The 12,120-nt window shown below is 39.4% G+C and overlaps 1 protein-coding gene across 2 annotated transcripts in view; it reads right to left on the bottom strand.

Annotated features, from left to right (window-relative positions):
• Positions 1 to 12,120, bottom strand: part of SMC5 (structural maintenance of chromosomes 5) — a 61,749-nt gene that overhangs the window by 13,356 nt on the left and 36,273 nt on the right. For both annotated transcript variants that reach the window (XM_048931285.1, XM_048931286.1), the window contains exons 14-17: positions 10,626 to 10,799; positions 10,334 to 10,503; positions 5,149 to 5,272; positions 4,123 to 4,245 (exon numbers count right to left, since the gene is read on the bottom strand). In XM_048931285.1, the coding sequence (XP_048787242.1) occupies positions 4,123 to 4,245; positions 5,149 to 5,272; positions 10,334 to 10,503; positions 10,626 to 10,799 (591 nt within the window). The remainder of the gene's footprint in view (positions 1 to 4,122; positions 4,246 to 5,148; positions 5,273 to 10,333; positions 10,504 to 10,625; positions 10,800 to 12,120) is intronic.

The raw sequence follows: 12,120 nt of genomic DNA, 5'->3' as shown, positions 1-12,120 counted from the left end.
CATGGCTTCACCAAGGGCAGATAGTGTCTGACCAATCTGGTGGCCTTCTATGATGGAGTGATGGCACTGGTGGACAGGGGAAGGGCAAAAGATGTCATCTATCTGGACTTCTGCAAGGCCTTTGACATGGTCCCTCACCACATCCTTCTCTCTAAATTGGGGAGGTATGGATTTGAGAGATAGACTGTTCAATGGATTAGGAACTGGCTGGCTGGACGCAGCCAAAGGGTTGTGTTTAATGGTATGACCAGGTGGAGGCCAGCCACGAGCAGAGCTCTGTCCCTTCAGGGGTTGGTCTTGGGACCATCATCTTCAGCATCTTCATCAATGACAGACGATGGCATCAAGTACACTCCTAGCAAGTCTGCAGATGACAACAAGCTGAGTGGTGCAGTCCATACACTGGAGAGAAGGGAAGCCAACAAAAACGACCTGGACAGGCTGGAGAAGTGGGCCCGTGAGAACCTAATGAGGTTCAATGAGGCCAAGTGCAAGGTGCTACATGTGGGATGGGACAGTCCCAGGTGTCTATACAGGCTGAGGGAAAAACCCCTCAAGAGCAGCCACGTGGAGAAGGACTTGAGGGTCCTGGTAGACAAGAACCTGGACACGAGGCAGCAGTGTGTGCTTGCTGCCCAGAAGATCAACTACATCCTGAGCTGCATTAACAGAGCAGAGGTCAGCAAGGAGAGGGAAATGATTGTCCCACTCTACTCAGCTCTTGTGAGGACCCATCTGGAATACTGCATCCAGGCCTGGGGCCTCCAGCACAAGAAAGACGCAGAGCTCTTGGAATGATTCCAGAGGAGGGCTGGAACACCTCTCCTTGGAGAAAGGTTGAGGGAACTGGGCTTGTTTACCTTGCAGAAGAGAAGGCTCTGGGGAGACCTCATTGTGGCCTTCCAGTACTTGAAGGGAGCGTATAAACAGGAGGGGGAACAGCTGCATACAAGAGTGGACAGTGACAGGACAAGGGGGAATGGATTTAAAATGAGACAGGGGAGGATTAGGTTGGATATTAGGAGGAAGTTTTTCACACAGAGGGTGGTGTCACACTGGACAGGTTGCCCAGGGAGGTTGTGGATGCCCCATCCCTGGAGGCATTCAAGGCCAGTCTGGATGTGGCTCTGGGCAGCCTGGTCTGGTGGTTGGTGACCCTGCACATAGCAGGGGGGTTGAAACTAGATGATCATTGTGGTCCTTTTCAACTCAGACCATTCTACGATTCTATGATAGGCAGAAATAATATTTTGAATAGACAAAGTTACTATGAAATATAGTCCAGAAAGAGCTTCAAATTTGTTTCAGCCAACAGTGTAAGAACCAACTTGGTGGTTCCTTCAGTAAAGGTTTGTACAAGTGCAGGGCTTTGATTAGAGCTTACTGAAGTCAAGAGCAGGATACACTTATATTCTGCATTCTCAATTTGCATTCTGTTGTGCTCACCAATGGCGCAATTGGTTTTGTGCAAAAAGTGAAGCTGGTTATAGAAAATACACTACCACTATCCAACATCTTCTCAAGAATTAGTGTCAGAACACTTGGCTGGTGGCAGTAGTTAATTATTTCAAGTTTGCAAATTTATACAAAGGAAAACAGATTTTGCATTTTATTAAAACCTGACTTAATGAGCAAATGCTGCAACGTACATACTAACATCAATAATTTAAACAAGTTTACAACAAATGAACCTAACAAATAACAAGCTATCAAAGCAAGAGAATTACCAAGACTTCTTCAAACAATCACTGTGAACATGTAGGCAACTCTGCCAATTATCTAATAAGCAGATGGGACTAACTATCCTCCCTGATGCTCAATACAGGTCACAAACACAGATTTACTTCTTTGGTTCACTAAATAAACACAGGATGTTATTAAAATAACACCATTGTTCTGACTTGTACTGAAATGACAAAACATAAACCCCAGCTAACTTGTCTTGTTGAAAAAAGTGCACTGTTCTGGTCTTTTCAAATTAGTAGTTTAAAAAAAAAAATATGGGGTCCACTACGTACACGCTGCTCTCTCCACTATATGCCAGTGCCAAGCATTCACAAAAGGAACATGTGGGATCTTCTCTCAGACGTAATAAGAAGGGTCTCTGTTTGTTTCAAATATTAATCAGATGCTTACTTAGGTATTACTGAGCCTCAAAATTTCTTGGGAGATAAACATCATGAAGAAGTGCTAAGCTTCTTCGGTTGATTCCCACCGTATCAGTTTCAATTAACGCATCAAAACCAACACATGACCTACAGAAGTATCTGACGATCAGAGAAATTAATAGCCCCATAATCATAACAATTAGGTTTTAATTTAGTTTCATTATATAGCTTCTTTTCAACATACTTATTTCTGTTTAGTTTTCTCCTTTTTGCAGGCTTATTTTATGAAAGCACGCAGCAATTTTACACAAAGCACTGTGGTGGCATCCTCAAGGACAGCTTTGGAGCAAGACTATCTTCATGCAAAACTGCTGCAGGAAAAAGATCTCACAGACAACGTTGCTAAGAAGACATAGTGCACAATTTAAATACAGTATTATTTTAAACAATGCCTGATTTGATATGATAATGTATAATTTGGCTAAGTTATAGAGACTTTGCTCTGTTAAGGCAGAATATGAGACACACTAGAGTGTATAACATATCATCCACAGTGCAACACAGCAAAGAGAATACCTAAAAAAGAACCATGAGGCTCAATTCAAAGACTCAACATGTTGCATTTGGGGAAGCATGGCTTTGGACTTTTACGTAAGTGAAAACTTTGAACACACTTGAATACTCAAGAGAGTTTTCCTCCACAGCCATTAAACTTCTGGAAAGACTGATCACTACGTTTAGTAATTAAAGGACTGGGGTTTTTAATGTTTCTAAAATCATGTAAAGCAACCATCACAAATAGAAGTTCTGATATAATTTCCTCCACTTAAGTAGCTGAATGCAGCATCAGAGACTAATAGGACCTCAGCTGACCCAACCACCTGTTCACTAAGCAATGAGGCAATCCTTCTCTAACCAAGAATCATCAGAATGTTTACCTTACATACACTTATTTATCTGACTAGACATCTACTTATACACCGACTCAAAGCTGATCTCTAAAGGGTGAAGAACATGGGAACAAAACCAAAAAGTATTAAATACATTTACAATACAAAGTGACAATACAGACTATTCCATGAAGTTCATGGCTTTATAAAACATTGTTACTCCTTACCAAGCTCAGCAATACAGCAATTCAGATTGGATTTTGAGTAAGTCTGAATAACAGCCACATCACATGAGAGATCTGATCCAACAGTGACTTTCCAGGCAACACCCTGGATTTGCCTCTATCTGCAAGTTACTTTTTGCTTAAGTTCTAATTTTCCTAGTTTTCCTGCTAGTGATAATACCTGTACCCTCCAGTAGTTTTTCTAAATATATGCTCAGGTCATTATTTCTCAAAATGTATAATCATCCAAAATAAAAATCACTTACTTTTCAATTCAACAAAAATTTTTTTTTGTGTCTATCAGACTAAATTAGCATAAGTTATAGTAAACCTTACTCACTAAATAAGGAACAAACCTACCATTCTGGAGCTGTATGTTGAAAGACTGCTTGTTTACTAAATAAATACAGAAACTGATCTCCAAGCAGCAAACCAATACACTAGAAAGAACAACTTAATCAGCTCCTCAGAAACTGCCTTTTTATCAAAATTTCTGTCAGATTAATGAAAGGACTAGTAAACACTAGTAATCAAAGAAAGAGTAAAGTAGCTCTGCTGCATTCTAATGCAATGTGTTTTGGTTCGTCATGGTTCTGCACTGACCACATGGGTTGGGTCCCCTTGTCCATGACAAATTCAGAAGAAGAACATTTCCAAAAACCAGCTAACCCTTCTACACAGACTAACAAGGTCATGACAATTGATGAAGTTCTCATAGAAGTTCATTGAAAATCTTTAAATGTGTAAATCAATCAATCAAACCACAGAAATCAAGGCTGAATTAGCAATATTAATATACATTCCTAAGGAATGTCACAGAAACTTCCTCTTCTACACTATAAAGGCTTTCACAGAACGTAGTTTCATTGTAGATTTCCCACTATTCACAGAAATACTTACCTCTGAAGCTCGCAGCTCTACACTTGCTGCCTTGTACTCTGCTTCTAGTCTGTTCTTCTCAGCATCCACTGCAGTGCTCTGAAGGATGAAATCTGCTTTGCGGATGTTTAGTGATACATAATTCTGCATAGGAAAACAAATAATGTGTTTTTCAGTTGCCCCACTGATTAACTCCTCACAGTTTTCTAGTTTTCTGCATGACACCATATAATATGGAATATCCCTTCGGTCAGCTGAAATCAGCTGTCCTGGTTCCCTGATGTGCCCTCCCAGCTCCCTGATGTGCCCTCCCAGCTCCTTGTACCCAGCTCCAGTCCACTCAGTGGCATGGCAGTACCAAAAGCTGAAATGCCATTGGCTTTGTGAGGCACTGCTTAGCAAAAACTGAAACATCGGCATATTATCAGCACTGTTTTTCTCCTAAAGCCAAAGCATAGCATCATATCACACACTACAAAGAAAATCTTTCTTCAGCTGAAATCAGTACAGAAGAACTCAATTGTAAGAGAGAAATCTGTTACACAAAGGAAATAGATTAAATTTAAGTTTTCTAAAAAAAAGAAGAGTTTGTGACAGTTTAAAACAGACAGGTTACGGGAACTACTTCATAGTGCTCTTGTGTAAGGAATATCTTCCCTACTTTTAGCAGCAAGGTGGACGTTTAGAGGGCCTGTAACATTTTTTTTCCCAGTAAAAAAAAATATAAAAAAGCAGATTATAAACTGAGAAGAAACAATCTGCATAAACATGCAGTACTCTGAGAAAGTACAAAGGAATTATTGAGCAGTTAATTCCTGTGTCCACAAAAAGACAGTGAAAGTCTAAACTGAAGCCAGCTAATGATTTATAAATTGAGTCAACAACAGATAAGAAAGTGCAAGTTTAAAAAAGCTTCAAAAGAAACCTATCTTTAAGCAAGATAGCTTGCAAACATTTGCAATGACGCATTCATATATTGCGTTACTCCTACTCACAAGAATTAGACTTTTCACAATATTGGAACAAACACCAAGAAAAAATACATACCTTTACGTGACACATTAATTCTGTAACAAGTTTTGCTTTCTGAGTATTTATGGCTCTGATCTTTACTTTTGCCTGTTGAGATTCCTTTTCTAGGTTGATAGGATTTTGTTCCAGCTGTCTTATACTACAGAAGGAACCAATATACAATTAATCGTGATTAAAATAAATTGCAGAAAAATACCAAAATTCTTAATCTCATATGTCATGAACCAACAGCTGGCAAGAATAAGAATTTGCAATTCTAAACATTTTGAATACATCAGAGGCATTTTCTATCCAAGCATCCTAAGAAAGTTAAAATATCAAAAAATTATAATTAGAGACACTTTAATTTTGTTTGCTAATGGTATCACTGAGCAATCACATGCTTTCTATAAATTTCAGACTTAAAAAATCAGTGCAAACATGACATTCATTTACTGCTGCTACTTTCTTGAAACAATACAGCACAGGAGAGTTAAGGAGGCTTGCTTAATTCTCACTACACACTCTAAGAAAAAACTCTGCCCCCAGCTTTCCTCATTTACTGCTGAAAAGCAGAGTTTTCATTCCTTTTAAATTCCCCAAAGCACAAAATTACAAAGAACTTCAAGAGAAGAGTACGCATAGCTGCGAAACATTTTGAGATCTTCAAAAAACACCAAGCCAGCCCAAAGAACAATCCAAAAAACTTTAAAATCATCTTCCCATTTTGATCCCTCGAAAAATGCTGGAACAAGTACACTTTGAAAACATTTCTGGGAGCATGAGGAAGATGGTGATCAGGAACGGTCAGCAAGCCTTTACCAAGGGCACACAGCTGACCAACCTGATTGTCTCTCATATGCAGAGGTATAAGCAAGTGTTTGTTCTATAGCAAAGATCATGCCAGACTAGCTGGCAACTAAATGAAGTTGTCTGGGAGCCAAGGGTGTGCTTCTCACTCTAAAGGAGACCACAGAAGCTGGGTATCAGACAGGACTGATAAGAACATCTTGAAGTTCAGCACAAAGTGGAAAGCTGAGGTACAACTTCAAGCAGCCTGGTTTCAGTGGGTTTCTATGTTCAGATGCCAGCAACTGGGGAGACTGTATCTAGGGGTAGCTACTTGTCTGAGCCCAGCTGCTGATGGGATCTATTCTGCAAATACGTATTCATTTAAGTCTCATCAAGAAACTTCTGCTCTGCTTGTATGGAACACAGTACTGGTGCTGTCTGTGTTTATGTGCATGCTGTTATCTGTCTGCTTGAGCTACGCTGCTCACCATGTATAAATAAGCACATACCTATGTACAGCAAATACATTCTGAACCTCACTAGCAGGTGGACATAGGAACATTAAGTTACATAAGCTTCACACTTGTCTTGGTCTAGCTCTGGATCAATTCCCCTAGCATTTAATGCTGTCTCCGACAGCACTGTTGTACTCAAGTTTGGAAACAGCAGTCTGGATGCGTGAATGACCAGACTTAAAAAAAAAGACAAAAGAAGTGGCAGAGTGATGAGAGGCTTAGGGTAATGATTATTGTGCTGCTTTCTGTCTGGAAGCCAGCATCAAGTTGGGTATAACAGGAGTCGGTCACAAGAGCTATCCTGTTTGAATTTCTGCCAGTAACCTGGTGGAACAGAGGAATAGAAGGCACTCCTGTCAAGTTTTCAGAAAACATTAAGTTGCAGGGAAGCAGCCTGTTTGTTTTTCAGAGGGACCTGATGAGGCTGGAGGAAGAGCGGACAAAAAGTTGATCAGATTCTGCAAGGCCAAATTCTAAGTCCTCTCCCTGGGAAGAAAGCGATCATAGCAATAATACACGTTCGACAGTAAACTGAGCATAAGCCAGCAGCGTGCCCTGGCTGCAGGAGCAAGAACACAAGCAGAGAGAAATTTTTCCTCTGTGTTCGATATGTTGAGCACTCATTAGATCACAAGTGGTGCACTTAGACTGGCAACAGCAGAAGACCTATAAGAATAAGATGAGAGTGCTTAGCTTGTTCAGCCTGGAAAAGAATAGCTTCAGGAGCAACCAAAAGCAACCTCTCACCATCCATCCTCTGCAGGAAGTGGTGGACTTCAAGGAATCAGGCTGTTACAAAAGACACGTACTGGAAGGATGAGAGACAGGGGATTTAAGATGAAGCAAGAGGTCCCGAGAGGATGACACTCAAATTTTTTTCCTCCAATAAAAACAAACATCTTGTGCAGCCTCCACAAATGTTTTCAGTTTTGAAAGGACAGTCTCCAGCACTGACCACGCATTAAGAATATTGACTACAGATCACCTCAAATTCCCTCTGCAACCTTAATGATTCTTATAACTTACCTTTAAAATTATACACAGTTTTGTTTAGGTAATCACTTCAATTAGAAATATGAATATTTACAAAGTTATATTCAATGCAAGGCATTATTTAACTCACTTGCATCTCTAGCGCAAATATGCACAATATGCAAGAAGATCTGTAAAATCCTTGTCCGTCATTGTGTAAGAACTGCTTCCCTTTTGCAAAATTAAACAGTGCAATTATTTTCTTCCAAAGAGAACGATTTAATCAGTATTTGCTCAGTTGGAGGATCTACCTCCAGCCTTCAAGCTGCATTCTGTGTTCTAGTTGAACACCATGACAATAAATGAATATGTATGTACGTTAGTAGGACACCTGAGATCAAAACCTGGCTTTGAGGCTAAGCTCACATCCAGTTTTAAGGATAGCACACTGCACAGCTACTTGGCTACTGTGACTGTACAGCAGTTGGCTCTGGTCCCTCAGGAACAACACTACAGCCCTACGGCCATGTCAGTGTTTTTGAACACTTTTTTCAGTTTAATGCACCAACTGTAACACAAGAGCTATGCAGGCAAGCAGAAAAATTTAATGCCTTCTTTGCCTTTGTCTTCAACACTGATGATGAGCTCCAGTAACCCAGGTGCCCCAACTTGAAGGACTGTGGCTGTGGTAAGGATCAATTTTCCTCGTCAGCTCTGAACTTGAGCAGAACTTGCTGCTTCACCCTGATCCAGATAAGTTCATGGAATCCAAGTGGATTCTTCCCAAGGGACTTAGAGGGATCATCAAAGTCGTTGTGAGAATTCTCTCAAGCATTTTTCAAGAATCTCGGGAATCTGGAGAGGACTGAAACTGACTGGAAGCTGGCAAATACTGTTCCAATTTTCAAGAAGGACAAAAAGAGATACCCTGGTAATTACAGACTAGGTAATGCAGGTAATTATGTCAGTCTCTGTTCAGTGTTGGTTTAAGTTATGAAAAAAATCATGTACACTGACTACTGCCCTATGAGCATGTCTGTTCAGCCACTTGTCAACCCACCTTACTGTCTGCCCATCCAATCCATATATCAACAGTCTATGAGAATCTTATGGGGAGAGGAAGACATTATTTTCATCCATAAGTTTGCTCATTTCATTAAAGAAGTTTAGCATAGAGATCACTCCTTGGAGAATCTACTTTAATTGTGATGATCTTCTTCTCCCTCGTTTGCCTGAAAATGGTCCCCAAGGATTAAGGTAGAGCTCACTGTCCTACACTTCCCTGGGTCCCCATGCTTCGTGCAGATAGAAGTGTCATTTGTTCTTCCAGTCTCCGGACATTTCTTTAACTGCTATGATCAACCAAAGACTGAGAGTGGACCTGCAAATACATCTGCCAGCACCCTCATCACTCATGGGTACATTGCATAACATTAGGGCTCATGTATTCTGTGACCTGATTCTCTTTCATCAAGTGTGCCTTTTCCTTGCTTCAGACTTTCACTCTGGTCTCTGACACCTGACATTCCTGAAGGTCAATCATGATGGTAAAGACTGAGGCAAAGAAGGTATTTAGTACCTCAGCCGTACAATCTACCAGGTACCCTGGACTCCCATTTCATTCAGCAGTGGGCCCATGCCACCTTGTTGTCTGATGTACTTGTAAAAGCCTCTATTTTGCACTTTGAGATCTCTAGCCAGAATCAATTCTATCTGAGGTTCAGCATTCCTAATTGCTTCCCCATATGCTCACAAAGTATCTCTGTATTCTTCCTAGGTTACCCATCCTTGCTTTCACTCTCTCCATGCTTCCTTTTTGTATGAGGGCTGCTACAGAAGGAATGACTCCTAGTTTATTACACTGGACTGTGACATCAAAGGCAGATATTGTTGGCATGGCAGTGGAGGTTGAAACCCCTGCCCAACAATCCATTATATTTTGACATACAGCAGCAGTGAGTGGGGCAGTCTGACAAAACAGTATCTGATGTGGAAGCGCAAATGAAGCAAAGAGATGCAACTGAATTCCTCCAGGCTGACAAAACTGCACCCACTGACATTCACTGACGCAGTGGATGTTGGCACAGGGAGATAGAGAATTGTATGTTCCAGCAGTGGCAACAGTGACATGAAAGACAAGGCACATTTCAGACAGCCATGCAGATTTTTATGAACACAGCATGCAGGCTCTCGTGCACTGCTGGCAAAGATGTATAACCAGCGCTATGTATAACCAACAACTATGTTGGAAAATAGTGTTTTGTAGCTGAGAATTTGCTCTGAGAGTGTTCTGCTCTTTTTATCTGCTGTAGTTTCCAGGAAAATAAAAAGGAGGCATTCGTTTTGGAACAAGCCACATACTTGAGTTTTGCCAGTAGCTTCTTTATCGATGTAATTCTCATGTCTTTTTCTTTGATGGGATGTACATTCCTGGTACGTGATGCTTGCATATTAGCCAGCTTTCTTGGGCTCCTTTTCCTCCCCCCAGTGCCTTATTCCGTAGGACACTAACAAGTAGATCCTTGAAAAGGCCTAAGTCTGCCCTCTCAAAGCATTGTGAACTTGCTATTTGCCATCTTTTCTCCCTTAAATATCCTGAACTCCACTACTCTTTGTAATCAAGCTGCCTTTGACCTTCATACCACCAAGATTCCTTGTGTACCAAGATGAGTATTACCAAGATAGAAGGCTTTGGTAATTAAGTAAATCAGTGCAATGACTTCTCAGTGAAATCCTGTTATACTATTAAAGGAAAGTACTTAGGATATTTTTATATGGCATTTTAACTACTACTCCCTTTCTAAGCATCCTCTTGGTTTACCTATATCTGACACCTAAGTACTGGTTACTTTTTTAGGTTAAAAGCACATTACAATAATAACAACTGTATACTGGCTTCCTATTAAAATTGTTCCTATTTCATGTATAGGATTGTTTCCTACCTATCGTATTTCACAGCAATTTTTGATTCCAGCTGCTTCCTTCTGCTTCCCCTCTCCAACAGCTCCTTCTTCTGTTGCCGTAGCTCATTGTCCCTGCATTCCAGATGCTTCTGTTTCTCACACAATGTCATTAACTGCTTATCTAATGACTGTAATACATGCTTGATACTCTGAAATAAGAGAAAACACATTAGTATTCTTACCATAAACCTATTACACAGATACATGCAAACTGGCTACATATACTGCACAACAGTAGCTGATATCATGCATAACTGAAGTAAATTCCTACCTGCTGCTGATTTTCCAGCTGTCTTCTTTCATCTGTACCCACAGAATAATTGAGAAACTGGGCTGGTCTAAGACACACATTAGTAGAAAAGGTTAATTTTGTATACAAGGATATTCTAATGGTATATTTTTCTTCTGCTGTGTAAATTTGCTTAAGTTTAGTTTCTTTTATGACCTAAAAAAAAAAGAAAGAAAAAAACCCCCAAAAATTTTAATCATACCGAAGTGTTATTTAAGGCAATGTTTTCAGAGAGAGGAATAAACTAGCTAAAATCTAAAGTAAAGAAGATCAACTCATGCAAAATTCTGATTTGTTAGCAAGCCTTTGTTAACAAGCCATCATATAATTTGATCAGTCAGCAAAGAAGTGCTAAGATATCACAACGTAGCCTATGTTACCACTACCAATTAAACATCTTCCGATTATTCTGACACATAGACTGCTTCTAATATATTACATTTTTTTTACATACTTCTCTAGCAATGTTATATAAATGTGCTTTGATAAAGCCTGTTAATATTTGTATACTTGTGTATTTATTCACTCCATCGTAAACAAGGCTCATTCTGGGTGTAACTGCATGAAAATTTAGCTGGTATACCTGAAAAGCAAAAGCATGTAAGAAATACAGGATAGGGTGAGCTGTAAAGCATCAATTTCAGTTAAGAAAACATCTGTGTGAAAAAGTTTGAGGTATAAAAGTATTTGAATTACTGATCTTAAATTACTCACATTGAACAGGATACAACAAATAACCAAATGTTTACCGTAATGTAAGGCAATGCAGTATTTAAAAAGCATGAAGTATTTAGAAAATCAGTAATAGCAAACACTCCATGAGACAAAATAAATTTGACTACTTTTTTTTTTCTTCAGACTATATAAAAAAGAACCTGAAACATTGTTTATTTTGTTCCTAGACAATGAAAATCATTTATTTTCCTTTACTTTACAGCCACAACACAGTTGACAATATTTTTAATACCTTTTCTATGTGCTCAGCTCTACTAAAAATAATGTGCTTTTAAACTAAAACTTTATCTGAGACACATGAAACAAAATCAGAAGTAATAAAAGCAGAAAGAAGAACTTCTCACAGCTTGACAGAATATGCTAAGCGCAACACATTATAAATACTGGCTTAGTTTTGCCCTCCTATCAGCTATTTTCTTACTCACTCTTCACGGAGCTCTGGAAAGGACAGAGAATATACAGAGTAAATCTGAATGGCCTATGAAATGTAATTCACAGACCTATAATACAGGTATCTGTTTCATCAGGTAATAAGCAGGAAGATGGAAGAACTGCCATTCTAAAAAAATTAGACAGTGCTCAGAAAAAGGTTTTCACTTAAGACTCTCTGCAATTTTACCTTCTTCGTCATTCTCAAAGCATGAGAAACAAAAAAGTAGGACCAACAGCTATCATGACAAAAAAATATTTGTTATTCATTTTAAAAGTTTATTCCATGAGGTTATCAAAAATGCAACTCTCA

This window comes from Lagopus muta, chromosome Z (genome assembly GCF_023343835.1).
Source record: "Lagopus muta isolate bLagMut1 chromosome Z, bLagMut1 primary, whole genome shotgun sequence".
NCBI lineage: Eukaryota > Metazoa > Chordata > Aves > Galliformes > Phasianidae > Lagopus > Lagopus muta.
Note: the sequence above shows the minus strand (reverse complement) of the source record. Positions and strands in the feature narration are given on the sequence as shown.